Source organism: Varanus komodoensis, unplaced genomic scaffold (assembly GCF_004798865.1).
Source record: "Varanus komodoensis strain SLA01 unplaced genomic scaffold, ASM479886v1 scaffold15, whole genome shotgun sequence".
NCBI classification, from domain to species: domain Eukaryota; kingdom Metazoa; phylum Chordata; class Lepidosauria; order Squamata; family Varanidae; genus Varanus; species Varanus komodoensis.
In genome coordinates this window covers 9,221,201-9,244,505 of record NW_025335440.1, presented here as the reverse complement: position 1 = coordinate 9,244,505, position 23,305 = coordinate 9,221,201, and the positions used below count along the sequence as shown (strand labels likewise).

General features: G+C 41.3%; 1 protein-coding gene across 2 annotated transcripts in view; it reads right to left on the bottom strand.

The window, feature by feature from the left end:
* OXSR1 (oxidative stress responsive kinase 1) overlaps positions 1-23,305 on the bottom strand; it is a 93,902-nt gene that overhangs the window by 45,017 nt on the left and 25,580 nt on the right. For both annotated transcript variants that reach the window (XM_044424601.1, XM_044424600.1), the window contains 2 exons: positions 16,970-17,078; positions 8,784-8,925 (listed from right to left, as the gene is read on the bottom strand). In XM_044424601.1, the coding sequence (XP_044280536.1) occupies positions 8,784-8,925; positions 16,970-17,078 (251 nt within the window). The remainder of the gene's footprint in view (positions 1-8,783; positions 8,926-16,969; positions 17,079-23,305) is intronic.

Below are 23,305 nucleotides of genomic sequence, written 5' to 3'. Positions count from 1 at the left end.
AGCCTTTAGCGGCAGCCAATTCAGAGGAGAGAGCAACCAACCACACTCGACGTCCACAAAAATCTCATTTACTGGCTCGGGCTGCTGTTCCTGGAAAGCCAGCATTCAGATTATCAAAAGCACAACATGAACGCAGAACATCAGTTAAAAAGTGCTATTTATAGAGGAACAAGATAATCTGTTCCATTTTATTCTTAATGACTGAGTAATTGGCACCCTGGGACCCCAGGCACTATTGCCCAAGTAACAAAAGCTTGCTATTCTCCCCACAATTACAGTAAATCTAAATACATGTATCCATCTTCCTGTGCATTGTCTAAGCACTTACCACACAGACACAGCTGTCAATGCAGCCTAAAGACATCTGCACATAAAGGGCAATTTATATGAACTGTAAACAGTAAGTTTCTGATGGCTCATCTCTTAATTTGGTCAGTGGAAACAATGCCAACAATTTCTCTCCACACATGCACAAACATCAGTTACCATCTATTTATTTATTACTTGTTCAAGCCAGTTCATAACTATCTGCCCCATTCTTCAAACATGTAGCTTGAGCTGCACTAGCTGTTTGTTATGTTTCAAGCCACGCGAGGCTATTGGCATATAAAGACCTAAACAACTTGGGACCAGGATACCTAGCAGTCTGCCTTTCCTCCTGTACACTCAGCTGACATTTATGATCATCAGGGGTGGCCTTGCTGGTCAGCCCAAAAGTAACAGAATGTCATCACGTAATACCTCAGTGGGAGGTCCACTCAGGAGCAGCACCAACCCTTGGGAAAACCGTCCTTCCTGCAGTTTAGGAGGCAGAAGAAGTAGTGTGCTTCAAACTCTTCCCGAAAACAAGGAGTTTTCATCTAGGCTTTTCCGGCTTACAATTGAAATAATAATGGCATTCAGCTTTTCACTGGTCATATATTGCTCTGTATGCTTGTACCTGAAATTGTTTTTAATAATGTATTTTTAAATGAGGTTTGAATGTTTATATGTGAACATGCTTATAGCTTTAAGGGCTAGGAGGTGAGCGGTGGCTGGGATAGGGAGAGCCCCGGGACAAGGGTGCTGATGTGAAGTGAGGTCCTGCCGCTTAGTACGGCCAGAGGTGGGGGCAAGGTCAACAGTCCAGGGTCAGGGTCAAGGCAGCCGGCAATTCAGTACTGCATAGCAGGGAGGCAGGGAGCGTGAGCGCAGAGTCCAGAAACAGTCCAGTCGTCTGATGCCAGGAAGACAGTCACGTTAGGGTAGTCCCAACACAAGCGGGCTGGAGCAGGACAGAAACGGCTGGAGCAGGGCAAGGGCAGACTAGGGTACGCAGGATCAAACAGGAGCAAGGCAGGAACAGGCTGAAACAAGGCAGGGACTAACCAGAGCAAGGCAGGAACAACTGGAGCAGGGCTGGAGCAAGGCAGGAGCAAGGTTCAAGGCGGAGGCCAGAGCACAAGAGATGGCTTGCATCGCTGTGGCAAAGGTCAGCAGTGCCAGAAAGCCTTTTGTGCTGGTCTTCAGGACCTCCAGCTGCACTGCATAATCGCTCTTCAACTGCTCCCTGCAGGAGCATGCAAGGGACTCCTGGTTCTGCAGGCACTTGCAGGGTCACTCAGGCCCTGATCCTGACAATAGCACACAATATAATAACAACACGAAGGAATCAATTAAGAATAGATGCATGCATACAGAATGCAATTATGTAGACAAGCACTGCCTGGAGAACACAGGAGTAGCCCAACGGTGTCCCCAAATGGATCGATTTTCTTTGTTCCATAAGTGAATGTTGGCCATTCAATGCTGGGTTGTGGGAGATAGTACAGGTTTTAATAAAAGCCAACTTAAATAAAAACACTACACCTAAAGGCTACGTTGAATGAGGGTAAAACTAATATAAGATTGCACATCTAGGAAAATGAAGCTTATCTGGATAACACATACCACAGAAGACATGACCCTGGTGCTTTTAGTCCCGAGTACAGAACACACACATAATCCTGCTCCTATACCACTGTCTCAGAGTGCATTCAACTGGAGATTGTGCCAATCAATCGACATCCAGTCAGTCGTCCGTGAAGTGTGACATCACATGCTCCATTTCCTCCACACAAGTCCATTCCCCTGTTCTGACTTAAGGGACAAGTCCGCTCCCATTCTAACAGGATTCAGGCTAAGCAATATACTACATTTGTCATCTAAGGGTGTCTCCTCCAGGTACCAAAGGCAGCAATGCGGGTCTTCTCCCCCATTATTGAATGATCTCCCCAGTAAGGCCAACTGGAGCCAACACTTCTATTTTTGGTGCCAGGTTAAGACCTCTTTCTTCTCGTGGGTATTTGCTACCCATGAATACTATTCTATACTGATAGTATTCTATCAGTGATTTTTATTAGGTATTGATTTTTTTTCTTCTTGGTTGTTTAAAATTGTTTTTACATCATTCTCTCTCTGTTGCATGTTAATATAAAGGCATGAATATGGTTTTTATACTGTACGCCTAAAGGTTTTCGTTGTTGTTCAGTCACACAGGTCCCCTTCATGGATCACTGCCTTGTCGTGGCGAAGGGGCTTGCGTAGCTCAATGAAGCTATGAGCTATGCCGTGCAGGGACACCCAAGACGGACAGGTCATAGCAGAGAGCTCTGACAAAATGTGATCCACTGGAGAAGGAAATGGCTACCCACTCCAGTATCCTTGCCATGAAAACCCCATGGACAGTACCAAAAGGCAAAAAGATATAACGCCGGAAGATGAGCCCCTCAGGTCGGAAGGTGTCCAATGTGCTACTGGGGAAGAGCAGAGGGCTCGTACTAGTAGCGCCAAAAAGAATGAAGCGACTGGGACAAAGCCAAAAGGACACTCAGTTGCAGATGTATCTGGTGGTGAAAGGAGAGTCTGATGCTGCAAAGATCTATACTCCATAGGAACCTGGAATGTAAGATCCATGAATCAAGGCAAGCTGGATGTGGTCAAACAAGAGATGACAAGACTGGACATCAACGTCTTAGGAATCAGCGAACTAAAATGGACAGGAATGGGTGAATTTAATTCAGATGACCATCAGGTATACTACTGCGGGCAAGAATCCCTCAGAAGAAATGGAGTAGCCTTCATAGTCAATAAAGGAGTAGGAAAAGCAGTACTGGGATACAATCTCCAAAATGACAGAATAGTCTCAGTTCAAATCCAAGGCAAACCATTCAACATCACAGTAGTGTAGTCCAAGTCTATGCCCCAACCACTGGTGCTGAAGAGGCTGAAGCTGACCCCGTTCTATGAAGATCTACAACACCTTCCAGAACTAACTCCAAAAAATGACGACCTTGTCATCATGGGGGATTGGAATGCTAAAGTAGCTGACTGTGACTCAGATCATGAGCTTCTTATTGCAAAATTCAGGGTTAAATTGAAGAAAGTAGGGAAAACCACTAAGCTACTCGGGTATGACCTAAATCATATCCTTTATGAATATACAGTAGAGGTGACAAAGAGATTTAAGGGATTAGATCTGGTAGACAGAGTGCCTGAAGAACTATGGATCGAGATTCATAACATTGTACAGGAGGCAGCAAAGTTTTTAGTCTTGGCCAATTTCTCAGAGAGTTTCAGCTATTGAATGATACAGAAATACAATAAAAAGCATTGTATTTTACATGTCACAATAGCTGAAGCTACTCATGAAATGTAAAATGAAACCAGGATCTAAAACCAAGCTGGACTTGAAACTGGATCACTGGAAGTTGTCTTAAGCCAGGTCACTGGACCCAGAACAGTCTCCTGACAGACAGCAGCTCTACAAGGCCTCAGAAAGAAAGAGTTCTCCTTCTACTGCCTGCTGATACTGGATCCTTCAACTGAAATTACCAAGGGTTTGAACCTGGGACCTTCAGCATGTGCTGTGAGCTAGGACCTCCACCAGCAGGACTGAAGAGACTGGGTCTAGGCTTAACCATGCTTAAACTGTAGCCCTTACCTGTGCTGTTAATGCAAATTAGGGTGTGGGGAGGAAGGACAGGAGGGAAATAGAAGTAAAATCTGCCTTCAGGTAAGAAGGGTTTGGAAGCAAGTGATACCATGATTCATTAAACCTCTTAATCACACTTAAGCTATGCCAGCACAAGCCACTGGATTTTATATCAGCGACAGCAGGACTGTCAATCAACAAGTTTCTAACAGTCCTAACCTCTTATAGTCTTGAATGAACACCAAGAGGTGAGGAGAGACCAAGCTCCATATTCTTATGCTTAACCTCTCCCTCAATATCTTCCTCTGACTTGCCTGGTTTCCAGTGGATTTCTCCTTTTGCAATTCCCCTTAAGCAAACTCTAATGCTGGAAGGAAGATGGGGAAAAAGAGAAAGCATCACATACAAGACAGTTACTAACACAAAAGAGATCAAGGACCAGATGTCTCCATAGCAATCCTGCGCAAAATGGATTTTCTTTTTAACAAAAACACAACAAGCCACAACATGTGTGAGCAATCTTGCCAAAGCATTACTCAGCATCTCAGAAATACAATCTGGCATCGTATGGAACCGCCAGTTTGTATTCCTGCATTTCTGGAGGCCTTGAAAAAAGTCTCCTAGGGATATGAAACAAGAGAATCCTGCTGATCTTTTTCCAAGTTTGTGCTGTTTGGAAGTTCTGAAATGCCAGGAGAGAGACCGAAGGAAGTGACTGCATGCAACCATATACAAATTATATTCCCAAAGAGCCCCCAAGGCACAGTATTTCAGAGGATGGCTGGGATAATTATTGTCAAATAGTTGCCATGTATTGTTTTGTTTATTGTTGATTATCATCTATACTGGTTGGCTTTTCTTGTTTGTAGAGATGGCTTCTGACAGGCATTCCTGATTTTAAATTGATTGTTGACACTGATACTGTATGTTGTTTTAACAGGATTTTTGTACAGCATTCTGAGACCTCCGTGTTAATGAATGGTATATAAATGCCTAGATAAATAAATAATGCAATCGTTCTGGATAAGCATCCATATTTCAGGAGAACGGAGGAGGAACAGAGGAGAGCGCACAAGACGACCACAGTAAAAAGCATAATGAGAAATCACTCGCATACTGAAATCAGTGACCTTCGGAGTAGTGAAGGGAAGAAATGCAGAGAAGGTGTTCATTTCTTTCCTCAGAGATTGCCAGACTTAGAGAAAAAGCAGAGCAGCAGCCTCACTGGATTAGACCAAAATCTAATGCTCAGAAGACAGCCAAATATCCCTCCAGGAAATTTAGAAGCAGCCATCCCCAGGTAGTCTGTATGCTGCCTCTGTCTGGCCTGAACATAACGCAACTGTGACTCTCTCTCTCGCACTGTGAACTTGCCAAACTATTTAAAATTACTGTCTACAGTGGCAACCAGTACATGGGTAGAACAGGAATGCAACATGAGCTTGCAGACACGCATCTCAAAGATACACTTGGTGCAGAACTGGGAATGGCAGCACATTATTGCTGAGCATCTTCTCCTTGGCAATGCTAGGTGTGTTGAATAAGTGGAACACACCCGAGAGGCAGGCCTTTTCCAAAGTGGAGACACTGTTTTGCTGCCAAAGCCATAATGACATTCCATCACAAGACACATGGCAACCATTCTCTCTCCCCTCGTGTTTGGATAATGGCAATGTAACCTCTTGGTTTTTAGAACAATTCAAGCACATGATTATATACTTTACCCACATTAATTGTCTTCAGAGAACTCTTGTGACATCCCAAAGATCCAACACATTAAAAAGGCTCCTGAAGCTGTAGGGCAAGTTAACCCACTTTTTAATTATTATTGCTTCCTTTCTAAGCATGTCAAATATTCAGACCTAATCAAACTCAGCGATAGGCATTCAGGATTGAGACATAAATTGCCTCCTGTTAAGCCAACCGTGATTGGCTTATCAGAAAACTCTTTTTAAAGCACACCACCTGAAAGGGCTTTATGTTTCGAACTCTGGTTGGTAACTTCCCAACAATGCTTTCATTTGCTTTGGTTACAAATTACATGGGATCATCCGTCAAGCAACTGGACACCCGATAATCCACAACCAAAAGCACAAGCAAGTCCAGTATTTAGAACTGGGAGAGGTGCAAAATACTTGACATATCAACTGGCTACTGCCAATCTTGTCTTTTCCCCTTAGTCATAAAACTCACTCAACATCCTCATAGCTTACGGGCTTAACTGCACCTCTATGCACGGCCGGCTTTGAAAGCTGCAGGGGAGGCTGCAGGCATTACTGAACAGTTCATTTCTCAACAGCAACTGATCACCTGCCTTACATACACTTCAGAGACTGCGCTGTTATTCCATGGGACAGGTAAAAGCTGATTCTCTTGCCAATGAGTTTTGGTGAAAATGGTGCCCGTGGCAAGAAACCTTTCCTGCAGATCATTCCACTTTTTTTTTCATACTGGACTTGAAGGAAAATTATCTCCTGCATACGTTCCTAAAGCCTTCCTGGCCCCATTCAAGGGGTGAAGCTCCCTTTCCCGTGACTCAAACACAATTCATTATTGACCAAGAAAAGGCCTTTAATACACCATCCAGGCAGCAACCTGGTGTTCCGAGGAGAGGAAGAGTGATAATCGATATGACTAGCTTGCAGTTCTTCAAAGGCCTACTCTAAGCTTGTTCCAGAACCAAAGCACACCCTTGCTGCTTGTCCATTCAATGGCACTGAAAAGGGTTCATCCTGGAGAAACTGTTAAACAAACACTATTTCACGTGTTGCTATTTGTAAGAATACTTTTAACCATCTAGGATTTCTAGAAGCAAGCAAGCAATGAACTAGTTCAAGATGCTATAAATGTATCTGGGTATGTGAAGATTCCCATAACACTGTGCAGCTATCACTGTCTCCTACACATATAGGATTAAGGTTCCTACTAAGGTAGGAAGGGTAACTTGCATGCATGCTGTTCCTTAGCATCATTTAACTTCTAAAAGACATACAGAAACTTAAAGAAAGGAGAAGCAAAGACAGGACTAAGACGAAGGAAAAGAGTAATGGATTTTGTTCCTTCTGTCCTCACTCCAAGCCTTTCCCAATCCTCAGCAAAGCCTTTAGAGTACAAAGATTCCTTCAGGGATGCCTTGATTAAGTGAAACAGCTTCAGGGGAGATAGGTATTGAAAACTAATACGTTAGAAATGCTCAAAATAGCACATTTGACTTATTTCTTTGGCAATAAGACAGTTCAGCAGCAGGAGTTTGTTTCGTCTTCACACGCAATCATTCACATCCTAATTTGTTTTTAAAAATATCTCACTCTTTACATTAACACCATCTATTCTGCTGGGTCACGTGTCACCCATATAAACACACTTCATGAAGCTCCTACCGATTTACTACCACAGCCCAACCTGACCTCTCTTCTCCACCCCCATAACTAAAAAAGGCCCCGCTCCAGTGTCACTCCCTTCTCTGCACCAATAAGCTGGGTGCCAGATTTGTACAGATGTGTTAACTGCATTCATTCTGCCCACACCATGACTTTAATTGAACTGGGCTGCTTTTCTATGAAAGGTGTGATCTATGACTCAAGTCTTTCACTGAAACAGGCCTGAACAATCATTTTATTGTACTAACTTGGATAAGCTTCTTATAGCTTATTTCTTCCTAAGAACTTCAAAAACTTTAATTCACATCCTACCTCCTCTTCCTACTTTGCTCCATTTCTAATCTGATACGAAATATACCCCAGAGATGTAAAGCCTTCTCCAACTTGGTGCCCGCCCCCCCAATATGTTTTGGACCTTCCAAAACTTCCTGGCTAGTCCTTCCTTTTTTCAGTAATAGCTTGGCATTTATAAAACATTCTCTCTAAGGAAGATCACCTCATGCCATCATGATCACCCTTCTGAGGACAGGGAAAAAATACTAATTTTCCCAGCCACCTGTACATGATGGTTTGGTTCTGTAGTGTTTATCCTAGGCTTGTGTATATCTGTAGGATTTTGTGTATACTAAACACCTCATGCAGTATATTGGTTTTAGATCATGTTTTTATGCTGTGTATTTGTATTTCTCTTATTCTGCAGATTATGGTTTATCTTAATTGTTTGTTTCTGATACATTAAGAAAATGGATTACTGTACTGGAACTAATTTGTTCCAAGCACTTTTTGTGGTAGGAAGCGACACTTTCAGAGAAATAGGCCAGGCTAGCTGGGGTTTATGGGAGTTGTAGTATAAAACATCTGGAGAGCACCAGGCTGGAAGATTAGCACAGTATTTGTTCAAAGCAATTCAAGCTGGTACCTAGCACAGTTCCTTGTGGCACTATATTCTACATAGCATGTGGGAGGAAGTGCTTTCATTTTTATACCATGGGAATTCACAAAACAGTGAATGTGTATTAATTGTACAATTGGCTAATGTTGCCTTGAAGCTGAAGCCACAAAAGATAACTACACAATTATGTCTCAAAACCCCTGCATACCTTTGCACTGGACTTTTAAAAAATGGAGGGTTAGGGTGGGAAAAAAATAAAGTAATGTGCCTTCATTTTGGAGGAAGGGTGCACCTGTAGGAAACAGGTGGTTTCTGGAACATTGATAGACAAAATCAATTTTTGCCAGAAATGCTAAAGTGGATAAAATACTGTATTTGACTAACAACTCAGACTTGCAAGATAGCCCTGGAGCAAGTAGCTGTATTTCTGAGTTCCTGATATGCCAGACAGAAACAAATGTGAACTACCTAAAGAATCAACTGACAGAAAAGTACTCCAACCCCACTAAAAAGTACTGTGCAAATAAGCAACATTTAGAAATGCAAACAGAAGATCCACCTATGAATCTGCCCGTTTTTGTGCAGGTATTCTAGCCCTTCCAACACCTCCTTCAGGATGGTGGCTATCACAGGTTCATCCAGAACTCCATTCTTGTGTTCCCCTTTGGCCACAATGTGCTTGATAACATCCAGAACAGACCCTGCAAGGAAAGCAGAGACAGAAACAAAGGAGTCAGTAAATGGAGGAAAGCACATTCCTGAAAGATCAGTTACTCAAAGCCAATGATCCTCCCGCGCATCTTTAACATTATGCTAATACTGAATGGATGGCCATACGCTACCGAGACTTTTTGCAACTCAGGTAACATTCCTGAACACTTGCTTTCCTAGCATCCTGCATTCTGTGACTCTACACATCTCATATGGAGCTCCTGTTTAGCTATCACAGAGAAGCAGTACGCTGCACTGGTTAGAGACACCAGCTAAGACAAGGAGACTCAGGTTCAAATCCTCACTAGCCATAAAGCTCACCAGTTGCCTCTGAGCCAGACTCCACTGCTCAGTCTAATCTACCTCACAATGATGCTATGAGGATAACATGATTGGGAAGATAAACGCATGCACTGCCCTAACTCTTTGGACAAAGGAAAGACTATATAGAATGATTATTGACTTATCTACATCATTTATATAGGCCACCCAATACAATTATTCTCTGGATATAAAATAGTAAATTGCAAGGAAAAAATGATGATTAATAGCTAATATTTGTCTTGCACTTTATGGATCTGTTTAAGTCTTTAGTCATTATTTGCTGAAGGCACTGGGCAGCTCAAACCATGATCTAAGTATGCAAGTGTGGGTTATGCAAACCATAGCTTGCTATCACTACAGCACCATGTAACAAGCCGGTTCCCTCTGTCAGCTTCAAACCAAAACTGGCTTCACTGGAAGAAACTGGGGCACAGTCTACACATAGAGCAGAATCAGGTGGCAGGAACTCTGAGGTGCAACAATGAGCTGTACTCCTTCTGCTTCAGTTTCAATTCTCTTCTCCATTAAAAAAAAATCTGTCTACAAGAAAAAAGCTAGGACACAAAGAGGTTCCCTTTCAGGCATTTCAGTGTTATCATTTCTTTCCAGGGAGGTTTTCTGGGGTGGGGAGAGACACACTCAGAAATGACATCCTCACATGCTGTCAGTACAGTAAATTCTACCAACTCTGGGCTTTAGTACTTCATTTGCTGTCTGAGTAGTGCCACCTGAGGTCAAGAGTCAGACAAGAAGAGAAATATCTATCTCCATGCACTTAATCTTTATGGAAGTTTGGCTGCCACTCAAGATTTAACAGGGGGACTGGGGATAGCTTGCAAAACCCTTTGAATGTGAAAACACTGCAGGAGCTGGGCAATGCGGGAGAGAGGGAAAAGGAATAAGGGTGGGTTGAAAGATAAAAATATCCTTCCAGTGCAGTTTGAATCAGAGATTTAGGCAGGTACATTTCAAGGCTGAGTAGGTCAGGTGTTAGTTCTGCTCAGATTATGTGGCGATTGATTATGTTACTAAAATCAAATGTCAGGAAAAAGTAATGGGTTTCTGAAGATTTTGAAAGTCAAGTCACCATCTCAAAAACATGCCAAGAGCTGGCTCTAATCTAGGTTTTAATTTTAAATGAATTCATAAAAACCTTAGGATGCTTACAGGCAACAAAGATTGTAGGAGCACTTTAATTTAGAATAAGACTTAGAAAGTTCATTATGCTTAGCTTCTGGATTAACATTGCTGGGGCAGGGGAATAGCATGCTTATACTTGTTACAGGAAATCTGAAAAGCATAGAATCCTTAAAACACAGTCCTGCTTAATAGAATTTATTTTGATGGCTGATTAATCCAGAATGACAGTTAGCCTGATAAACATGCATTACCAATGGTGTACTTTGTTTCCTTCTTCCAAACAATCTACCTTTTCATGGCCTTTTCTCCACTAATTTGTCTACTGATGAATCCCTAAGCCATATAGCACAGAATATCACAAAGAACACAAGAGTCCATGTTAAATTTATTTATTTATTTATTTATTAAAACATTTTTATGCCGCCCCATTCGCCGAAGCCTCGGGGCGGCTTACAACATAGATAAAACCAGTTAAAATCCATATAAAATAATCTTAATTAAAACTCACATTATAAAATAAGCCGCCCTGGCCAGATAAAATTCAATTGTATTTAGCATTTAAAATGTTGCTTAAATAAAAAGGTCTTCATGCAGTTGGGTTCAGTCTCACTGCTCTATATACACTGTTTCCCCAAGAAAATGAGAAACAAGCGTAAACTACTCTTCTAGGGGAAATCTGCTCACTCTTTTTGATTTCTTACCTAAGAAGGCCTTGGGCTTCCAAGAACACAATTTGAAAATTACTTTATTTGTGTTTTACTTGTTATATTTTGTATTGCTCAATAGCCAAAACTGTTCCCTAAACATATCAAACTGAGATGCGTGCTGGAAATTTACTTGAAAGGGTTCCACGGCTGACCCTCTCTGCATGTGGAGAGGGAAGCAACAGAAAGCAGGGCTTGCTGTTTTCTCACAGACACACTTGTTTTTCAAATGCGGGGAGGTTCTGACACTGAAAGGCTTCCACATAACATCCCACACTGAACACAAGCATTCTTTGGTGTTCGAGCAACAGAACGACCATACAAGAATTCCCAACTAACCAGAGAAAATCAATCTGATTAGTTCTCAACCTTCTAAAACCAAATTAGTTTGCAGAAAATCTCAATCAGGACTAAATACCACAGCAACTGGACAGGTTGGTAAGGGACAAGGCAGTCTCTCGCACATCCTGGTCCTAAGTTCTTTAGGGCTTTATACATTAGTACAGATCCGTAAACCTGGCCCATTGGCAAATAGGCAGCCAGCTGTATGAAAGAGCAGGGATTTGGGAAAAGGGCTATAATGCAAAATAAAGATCCCAATTTCAGCCCTGGTTTTCTGCAGGTAGGGCTTGAAAAAACTCCCTGTAGGGCAACTGTCAACCAGTATAGAAACAGGAGCAGGTCACTAGCTGCCCTTTAGATGTTTATAACTCCCACCAACCCCAGCCAATATTTATTTATTTATTTAAAACATTTCTATGCCGCCCCCATCGCAACAAAGCCTCAGGGCGGCTCACAAAGGATACATAAATACATAAATAATAACAATATAACAATTAAAAAAGAAAAGAAATTGTTTAAAAAACCCTGGTGCATTCTCGGCTAAAAATTTAAAATCCTATTAATTCAAATAATTTAACAATTACAATAGTTTTAAATAAAAGGTCTTAGCCTGGCGCCGAAAAACAAATAACGACGGCGCCAGGCGGACCTCTCTGGGGAGCGCATTCCATAGATGACCAATGGCTGGATGATGAGAGGTGCAGACAAAACATCTGGAGGATACTGGCTTGCCTACCCCCGATGTGGACAATACTGGGTTGGATGAGCCACTGATCTGACTCAAGAGAAAGGCAGCTTCCAGCGCTCTCTGAATCCAGGCCTCCCTGGGCTGAGGTATGCCACAGCAGCCCCAGCCACCTGCCCTACCCTTCAAAATAATACTGACTGAAGAAATCGTGGTCTCAGCCTTGTAAGTAGTAAGGCAGGTATCATCAGACTCATTCTAGAGGGGAAATACAAATTTGTACTGAGGAGGAATGGAAACGGGTTTTTTTTTTTTTTGAAGGGGTTTTTTTTCTTTTTTCTTTTGGCCCCTTTAATGCACTGCTGGTACCAAATTTTAGGTATTTGAGCAATTATTGTAAGGCTGGGATGCAAAAAGAGTAATGGAAGAACTATAAGAGTGCTCTTCAGAAAAAGAATTTAAAAAGACACAAGTGTGGCACAAAAGTCTTCAAAATATTATCCAATATTTTGGAAAAACCACAAACAGATAAAGGAATTAGAAAGCCACTTTCTTGCTGCAGTAAATGTTATCTGAATCACCAGCATATACCAGGAGAGAAATGTTTATGCCTCCAGCACCCACAAGAAAAACTTAAAAGGCATATTTATGCTGCCTTATGCATCAGCTAAATTGCTAGTTCCAGACATATGTTGAAAACAAAAACAGAACATGGGGAAGAAAGGGGAATGGGGAGAAATGCCCCAGAAAGGAAAGAGAAGAAACACAGAAACACAGCAAGCCAGAAGGGTCCTCCTGGGCCATCTAGTCTGACCCCTGGCTCCAGCCAGCTTCACTCATGACATGCTTACCATGTGCAAATTTAAGTATATATTCATGAATTATTCAGCAGGGAAATACAGCATATGTAGAATCCGAAGAAGGAAAGGCTCCAAACTCCAGCTCCCAAAAAGACTTTGGATCACAATGTGGAAGTGTCAGAAAGTCTTTCACCTGCAACTGTAGCTTATAATTGCAAAAGATAGTTTTCAAAACCTGTCTGCTCAGGTTACCTGCTTTCATACCATGTCAAAGGCTCCCATGAGAATTCCTTACATTCCCAGAGCTTTTCAGCAAGCCAACCTGCCTGGGCAAAGATACAGAAAGCTAATCAAAAGGAAAGACCAGAAATAAGGAAGCTGTTTAGGGTTGCCATAGGATATACATAGCCACAATCAGATTTGCTTTCAATCACTCACATCATCTTCTGTCAGTATTTTCTCTCAAAACATTTCATTTGACCTTCAAAAACCATTAATAAGATTGTTTCCTTCAAAGTTGCTCATTCTCATTTTATTTTACATCCAGGCACTTCAGTAGTAACATCATTCTATGCAAGGGTCCTCTTGAATGACTTTCTTTCCCTTTCTCTTGTTTCTTTCCGCTCCTCTTTTTTAACATTCATATCAAGTTTCAGGTCCTCACTGATTGCAACTTTGTTTAAGAATCTGCATCCTACTTTTCCAGCAATGCAAATTAAATCCTGGAAATGTGCATTCCCTGTATGCAGAATGGCCAACACCTTGAATTCATAACTTTGCACAAATTAAGTTATTGCATATCAAATAGTAGGATGCACTCTGGCTGAGTGCAACAAGAAAAAATTACCTGCAGTTAACCTGCCAGGGAAACTCTCTAGGTACTGGTTCTTTGGCCCTTAAACCAGGCAAATAATATATAACCTATGTGTGTGGTAAGTGAGCTAGTAACTTATACAATGTTCTGCTAAGGGAGTTGTTTCAGCAAGGCTGATATAGAGAAAATAAAGTCCAGATGCAATAGTAAATGCAGCTATGAAGTTCAACAAACAGAATCCTGGGAAAAATTCTATTAGTCCAACACCTTCTGACAAGCTTACTGTGAGGCTAAGCAGAACTGACTGCGGCCAAACTCTGATTCATAGTTTATGGTTATGGGTGGGTAGGGAGAGCAGGATATACATAAACCAACAGTTATTGTTTACATTTTTAATTTAGCTGAGTCACACTTTACTTGTCCATAGTTAGCCAAGAGAATGTACCTTTCCTGCTTTAGAGAGAGAGTTTTACTGTGCAGTTAAAATTCTTTTTTGAGGAAAGGAAGCAATACACCCAGAACTCCCAGGAGGAAAGCACTATTCACAATTAACAAGACACAAAAATACAATTTAGAGAAAGTTATTAGAGAGTCCAGAGGAATGAAAAAGGAACTTTGCTTTGGTCTTCGACTTCTTCCATGGCTTGTGAGCTCCTGTTTTCAAAATGTACTCCTGCAAAGTTTGTCATCTTTTGATGAACGAATCTTGGTTGTGGAAGCCATTTCAAAGGGAAAAAAAATCTCCTTATAATTCAGGAGACATTCAGTTCTGATTCTTACCTCAATTTGACCCACAAAACCACTCCCTTCTTTGAAAGTAGCTTCAGACATGACAAAACTCTACAGAAAAAGCAGTCTGATATAGAAAAAACAGCATGGAACATGTGTGCAGATAACTCCACCGAAGTTGCACACTATTTCCTACATGAATTTCCAACCAGGAATTGTGCCAGATTTTAAGCAATCCTTGGTAGCTGATTTGACAGTAATGTTCTCCAAAAGGGGATTCGGTTGGACAATGTGTTCCAGTCTCTTGCTCACCCTCAAGAACTGCTGCATGGCCTACTTGCGTCTTCCCCTGATTTATTTTGTCGATCCATGGGCTTTTTCCTTTTGAAATATCCAGCCTTGGCATTTCACAGTAAGTGCATTCAAGTAGCTTACACAGTTCCCGAGAGAAAGACAATTACAAAATGCATCATCCCACTACCAAATATTACAGTGATCGCCTCACAAAACATCACTTCTACACACACACCATGCCACCTCAACCATCACAACCAGCAGCCACTCTACAGGCTACAGTGAGAGAGGTGTAAGGGGCAAGTCAGGCCATGCCGTAAGCCCACTGAAAGTATTCTTCCTCTTCCCTTCCTATTCCTTTTTCCTAGTGCATCATGTCCGTTTTTGTTTTTAATTGTAAACTTGCCGAGAAGGACTGCCTTTTTTAACTGATTTGATCTATACAGCTCCAGGAGCCTTTTCAGCTGAGAAGCTGAGAGTTAAATCAATGCAAGATGTCAACCCCGTTACAGAACATAAGCAAAAGAATTAGGTCCAGGCCCCAGCCTCTAGTTTGCAGTATACACACTACTTTATCAATGTGGCAAACAGCTCCTACACAGCAACACTTAGATCCACCATGGCAAGGGCCAAACAGGCCATCTGGATTGTATGAAGCACTTCCATGTTAGCAACAGATGCTCCCAGGAAGATCTGGCATGTTTAAGGATATTCTCCATGAGACTGAGGTTCCGTGTAGCATGTACCGCAATCTGACGAAGTTCTGAGCTACTGTGTGAAAGTGGCTTACCACAGAGATAAAACAGACCAGCTCTAAGCCTGCAGGAATTCTGGACAAGAACATGATAGTGAGCTACTGAATATGGCAGTTTCCAAGCCGTGTTATAAGAAATGACCAACGGAAGATTAGAGTTTCTTCGATGGGGACATCAATAATGGAGGACAGACTCTCCTAGAAACCTGCTCCTGCTTTTTGTTGCTTGGCATTAGAGACTCTGGAGGGTGTAAAAAAAAGGGCAGAAGTGAAACACACAGTCATCTTCTAGGAATCTTTCCCTTCCTTACTTCTCCTTCCTTAAATGCCAGGTAAGAAAGACTTAACGAGATAATTAAGGGAGAGAGAAAGATAAATAACAAAGTCAATGTATGACACATGCTGAAAGAGCCTTTCCATGAATGAATGTAAGGAAGGATTACATTACCCTCCTTCCACAAAGACAGGCAATTACTTTCCTTAAAAAGGAGATAGGATCTGAGGCCACGATATGCTGTAAGGCTGCCAGCTCAACATCACGGGATTCTTGACAAATTAAAGCTACGTGGAGGATTCGAAGCAGAGAGTCTGAACAGCTAGACTAAACCTCAGTGCCACAAGAGATGGCTTAAGAGCAAAGATACTGACTGATTAAGGCGTTTAATACAATTAATCTTCTGCCTTTTAATCAGTTAAATACCACACCCAAGGAACTGGTAGTCTACCAGAAATAAATGGCATGTCTTGAAATTTCTCCCCCAATTTTTTTTAACTCCTCTATAGATGAGGAAGGATAGGAGAGCCTGGAGGAAAGTTGTCCATGGGCTCGTGATGGGATGGACACAACTTTGTGACTAAACAAAACAAACAAAATATAGATGAGGAAGACACACTTGAAAATACATTCTGTTTCTTCAATGAGCAGAAACATTCTTCCTTTTCTCTGACAGTTTCCTTCATGCTTTGTGGGGGTATCAGCTAAAGGGAAACACTATGCTTAACATGAAGAAAACACAGGATGGATATCCTCACCATTCTGTAGTGCTCTCTCTGCCTGACCTTACAGAGCGAAATTTTGGGAGAGGGAGGAGTGCATTGAAGGGAGGAGGAGGAGGAGGAGTCCAAGAGCATGAGCAAAAATCTGCTCCTGTGACATTGGATGGAACCCAAACCATGCCTTCTCCATTATCTGTGAACCAAGCCATTATGCTTGAAGGAGTTTTTCAATATATGGCAAATATATTTAAATAACTGGCATATTCCAAAAAGCTGTCATCAAGATGCTCGTTTGAGATACTGAAAGAATTGTAAAATAGTTCGTGTTCAATAAAGTAGACATTACCACTCATGGTTAGAAGTAAACAACTTCCATTTTTAAAATTCCCTTTTACAATTGCAAACTAAAAGCTAAATAATTCGACACACACAAAAACAACAAACTTACTTACCTCCACTGAGAAGCTTCATCACTAACCAGAGTTCATCTTTCACTACAAAGGAAGTATAGTAAGATACGATGTTTGGATGATGGCACTGACTCATGGCTTGAATTTCTTTCTAGACAGTGGGGAAAAAAGAGGAAAATGCTGTTACTATTGTTGCTTAACAACCAAGAGCTAGTTCTTAAAAGTGGGGGCCTCCAAGTGCAGAAGTGCTCACAACCTACATAAGATGAACCCAGTCATGGAGGGAAAGTGAAGGTACTTGGGTCTGACAATCCTCACAAAGGGTTCCTGGCTTATTGCAGCACACACACACTGCATGCAGAAAGTCCCCGGTTCAACCCTCGCATCTCTAGGTAGAGCTGAGGAAGCCCCTTCCTGAGACCCTGGAGAGCCATGACCAACCACTCTCAATAATACATGGTCTGCTAATTCAGCTTCTTGTAAGACAGCACCCTGTATTCTTAATCAGCACTAAACTGCATTGGCAACACAACTGCACTGGATGTAATTGCATGTCTGAGTGAATTTTACTAGTGAGTAAAAAATGGGGGGGGGGAGGCTCCCTGCATATAGGAAGTCCAGTGTACCAAGGGAAAGTGCCCTCTGCTCTGCTCTTAGATATTGTATGATGGGAGGAGAATGTTCTAGGATTAAAACATTTACCAAAAATGCAGCAGTTTAAGGTAAGCCTACCTCATGTTAGCTTAAGTTCCACAAAGCCAGGAAACTTAGCCTGATGCTTTAACAGACGTGAGTGCAGAAGTTGTGCAATGTCACAAATTGTGCTTGCTTACTATTTATCTGAAAAAACGGAGTAGGGCTGTCATGGATGGGACATTTTGCAGGACTTTCATTCATAGGGTCATTGTAAGTCAGAGATGACTGGACAGCACATAACAAGAATAAAGAATTTACTCTCCGTGTACCCAAACTTCTCTTCTACCTTTCGGGCCTAAATCTAGATGGGGAGGATGGAGTAACCCAGAACCAGAAAAGATTCACCATACTGCTCCAAGAAGCATCTAAACTTTTCTCTCTTGCTAGTGAAATCTTCCATCAGCTGATCAATGCCTGTTTGTTGCTCATAAGCAAGCATGATTTCTAACAATGCAATACATCACAGGGCATGTCTGTTAAGCTTGAAGTTTCCCATTTTCTTGCCTTAACAGCTCTTAAATTGGCAGATATTTTTTATTTCCCCAGTTTCCAAAAAGAAAATGTATGATTATAGTGTTCCGGGAAAAAATACTTAAAGAAAAAAATGTAAGCCACAAACAAATCATTGACTAAGTAGATGTCTCTCAAATGAATTTATGTCTCCATGCAACCTCAGAATAGCTTACTTCTGAGCAAGCATGCACATGATTCCCTTTTCCTCCCACTCTTCTTCACCAGCACAAACAATTTGCTTAGCCTTCAAAATTAGCTCGCTCAAATGAGATGACAGTTCCCTGCTCCCTCTCCCCACTGTCAGGATGTGGACAGGAAAAAGGGAATCCAAATCACGGGGCTGCACTAGCAGCGATCAGGCTTCAGAGCGAAACTGACAGGCCTCGCCAGCAGTTGCCACCATGGACAGACACGGGGCAGAAAATCCTTTTTAATTGTAAAACTGCTGCTCAGAATTTCCCCAAAGAAACGAATGGCACATCTCAACAGGGCTGAATAGAGTACATATCAGTCTTTCCTCCCTGAGATCGGAAAGAAATATATGATACACCAAGTTGGAATAAATGTGTCAATATTCAGCACTTTTTAACATGCTGTATCGGTCACAGATCAGTTTTGAAATTTGGCACAACTGTCGACTTGATCAGATTATGTTATAGATTCCAAATTTCACATTCTCAGCTCTCTATAGGTGTTTTTTTTTTAAAAGAGGTTTTTGAGAGTTACAACAGTGGGAGTTTTTGTGAGCTACCTTAACTAAATGGATACCCCTATGCCCTTCTTTCAGACAGGCAATTCCTTGCTAGTACATGAAGCAGAACAGTGTAGAAAACAGTTTTCACTTGATTGTGCTGAATATATAAAATGGGCCCCTAAAACCTCCTCAGCCAGGACAGAGGTCTGCTCAGCCTAAAACCAGGCTGTGGAACAAAATTTGATAAAAATGTTCTTACTATTCCTCCTCAATAGGAAGGGAGACAACACAAGATACACTTGTTGAATTCATCTTCAGATTTTTTTTTATCAAAATGCTATTATAATTTCAATTCTATTTAAAATCTGTATGTTTGCATGGTAGTATTTGGGGGGGGGCTTAATTGTGGCAGGCTTTGTATGGCTTTTTCATACAATTGTTTGATATTGCAGCAGTAATAGATCTTATTTCAGTCAAAGGCCAGCTGTTGATACTGGGATCTTACTGTTATCTAGGGTTCTGTCTGAGTTCCTAGAACTTAAATGTAGGGGCTAAATATAAGCCAGTGGTTAAGGTACTGGAAAAGATGCAACAGCCTCGGTTTGAAGCCTGTCTTCATAATGGCTACACAAAACCTCTTTCGATATCACACCTACACAGGTCCACAGAAACATCTAGAAGCTACATAACGATCGTCCTGCTGGCCCTCACAAACAAGGAGAAGGGCCGCTGGGCAGGTGGCGTTCAGGTGTCTCATTTATCTCAGGCTGAAAATTACCACAGGAGCGTATAATGAGGAAAGGGCTTCCCTCACAGTAGTCAGCTCCTGGAGACAAGAGAGCTTCTCAGCTCTTACAAATGACCTCAGAGGCTTGCGCTCAGTTAGGTGGGCAAAATACAGATGGTTATTGGAACATCATCTCCTTGAGAACAAATTACATCCTTCACACCTATCACATTTTCAGGACATGGCAAACCTGTTTGTGTACTAAGAAAGAGCAAGTGAAGGCAAAGCTGCTGATGAATCAAAATGTCCAATGTTGATGGGGTATTGACTTAGGGCTATGACAAAAAGGCATAACATTTACTTGTTATTCTATTTATATCCTGCCGTTTTTCCTCTTTCAAGTAGGTGGCATACCATATCCTTTTCATTTACTCTCACAACAACCCTGTGAGGCAGATGAGGTTGAATCAGTGACTGGCCCAAAATCATCCATGCTTGAATGGGGCCTAGAAGCCAGATTTTCTGAGTCCCAGTGCAACACTCCAGCCACCAGAAATTTACGTATCTTATCTCAGTAATCCTTGCTATGTACAGAACTAGCCAAGGGACTGAAGCAGACAGAATAAATCTAGACTAGTATCTTTACACTGCACTTTCCCCAATGTAGGCTCCTCCAGATATTTCAGACTATAATTCCTATTGTCTCAGAATTTTAGCCTTGCTTGGGGCGCATGGGAATTGTAACCCAAAATATCAGGATGAACCCAGGTGAAGAGAAAGATGGGATATTGGAGCCCTTCAGATAGTTTGGTCTACAACTTCCATCAACCCAAGCCATAATAGTCACTGGTGAGGAGTCATTAGAATTGTAGGTCAAAATTTGTCACCCTCCACTCTTTACAGCCTGTTCCCTTTTGTGTACAACATTTGTTAAGGACTTTAGAATATTCACAGCATCTCACAAATCCTTACAACTCTGAATAATACTATTTTTCTCATATGCCAGGGGGGAGAATAGTGACTTCCCTACAATTACTCATCACAAATACGAGTTTTGAGCCAGGTAATTCCAGTATGCCACACAAACATATTCTATACTTAGAAAGTCTAGCTGAACTGCCAAATTACAGAAAAATAAGTGGGTAATAACTAAAGCTTTATGACTTTCAACAAGTTTTCAACAAATGCCCCCAAATGCAGAAAATATAGGGAGGGAAATTGCTCGCAGTTTTCTCAGAACAAAGAGGATTGATCAAAATGCTGACTGATCATTCTAAACACAGAAAAATCAAAATAACAAACATACAACTGACACAGCCACAGCAATGGCTCAAGTAATTACTTTTTCCAGGCACATATAGCAGAGATTAAGCCTCATTGAGTTCAATGGAGGTATCATCTTGGCAGTCATGAATAGGATCAGCCCATTAATAGTTTAACTCTTTTGACACAATTTTAAAAAGCACCCTAATTAGTTAGAGGGCAGATTTTTATGTAAAGTTTCTCATCAGGTGTAGAAAGCTAGTGCAGTGGCATTAGAGTGTTGGGCTGTGGACCGAGGGGATCTGGGTTCCACTCCCCACTTAGCCATGAAGCTCCCTCAGTAACTTCAGGGCAGTCACTCACTTTCAGCCTAATCTACCTCACAGGGTTGTTGTGAAGATAACATGGAGTTATGTAAGCTGCTTTGGGTTCCGTACAAAGGCAGGATAGAAATGCAACGTAATGATACTAATATAGCAATATAGCTTATAAGTTGTTAACAAGATCAGAGGACAAAGGAGAGAACGCTTCCTGCTTGAGCATGAAGGGAAGGGAAAACTTCTTTGAGGATGCCTGATACACCACATCCTTCCATTGCCTAAGAATAATGAATTCTTGCATTGCTTCAGAACTATCATTTTTATTTATATGCAAAGTAATCATTGTATTAATTTACAGAGGATTTCTGACACTGGATGACCAATCAAATCCCTTCTGCCATATTTTGTCTTCACATGTTTGGTGTGGGCAGAAGTTAAAAGAGAATGCCTCTTGCTAGGCATGGTTGGAGCTTTCACTGTTCCCTCAGCCCAGATGACTAGGCTGAGCTTTACTAGATGCAGACACCAGCCTGCAAAGAAATTAGGATCTGCAAGGCAGGTCCTTAAGAGCATTAATACCTCTCCTCAGGCATGCAAAAATGGATGTTCTCAGTATCTTTCCCCAAATATAGATGCACTACCTCAAGAAATATGATTGGCTCCCACTTCTCTGGCTTTCAGAGCGGGTGTGAAGATCCATCATTTTGTTCATAGTCTTTTAAATTATGTAGATGTTTTAATATTTTAGTATTGTAATGGTCTTGTTTTTATTGGGTTTTTCCCAATTTCCATTGGCTTGATTGCTTTTTAACAAATATGCTGCTTATAAACATTAATAAGTAATGCTCTTTAGTATTTACACATAATGTCAGCAATTCTTATGAAGTAGGGCACAGTACAATTTTGCTATAGCAAAAACAAGGCATCCCTTGGCACCTTAGAGACTAAACAAATGCAATATGCCACCGATTTTCACAAGTAACAGCCAAGTTATATCCATCTATTGACAATAAATGGCCGAAGGACTAACGGCTTGCCTGAGGCCACAAAATTAGTTTATAAAGGTGTAATCCTAAGCATGCTTGAACAGAAAACAAGATGTACAACTCCCAGCATCCTTCAGTCAGCCATGCTATCTGGAGCATGCTAGGAAATACAGAACTTATGTCTTAACATGTATAGGATTGCACCTTTGTGGTAACACTTCAGTTGAGGATTGCCCTTGGTCAGTAAGGTCCAGTATTTAAGTGGAAAACTTAAGCCATTTCATACATTTTTATCATTTTATCACAAGTCAGCTTGGGGCTTTTTAAAGAGAAAAATGACTAAGAAACTGGAAATGATAATGTTGTTGCTGATGGCAATCGCAGTAACAGCCTCCCATCACTCCAACACCCCACAATCCCTGAGCTTGATTAAAAAAAAAAAAAAAAGCCCAGGCACCTAAAAATAGTATGTGCTGCCCAGGAGAATTGATTTAGGGCTGTGAAAACCTGAAACCATGGGTCAAGATCCAACATGTGATTTCAGGGGCACCCTGTGGTCTGGATATACTGTAGCTGCAGTCCGTATTTCTTTGGATACTGGACTCCAATGCCCTATCTTCCCATTTTAAGAATGCCCTTCAACATCTAAAGCAGTTTGCCACGTCAAATGGGGAAGTGAGAAACCTACTGCTCCAGAAGTATAGGAATGAAAGCTCCTTTTCTGTGTATGGAAGCAGCTTAATAATCTTTGGATCCCAGATGTGGTTTTTGTCCCTAGGAATCAGATCTTTTCTGAAGCAGCATCCTCCATAAATCATCATCATCATCATCATCATCATCATTATTATTATAACATTTCTATGCCGCCCCTTGCCGAAGCCTCGGGGCGGCTTACAACACAATAAAATACATTGAAATACAATAGAACATAATAAATTACCACTAAATACAAAAATATAAAAAATACACTCAGATACAAACATAATAATATAACATTAAAATTAACAGTATAAAATAAGTAAATAAAGAATATAGGAGGAGAAAAGAGAAGGAAGAAGAAGTTGCTCTGGCCAGATCATATATTTTAACAATTAAAATGATGTTTAAATAAAAAGGTCCGCCTGGCACCGTTGTTACTGGTTTTTCGGCGCCAGGTAAAGACCTTTTTATTTAAACATC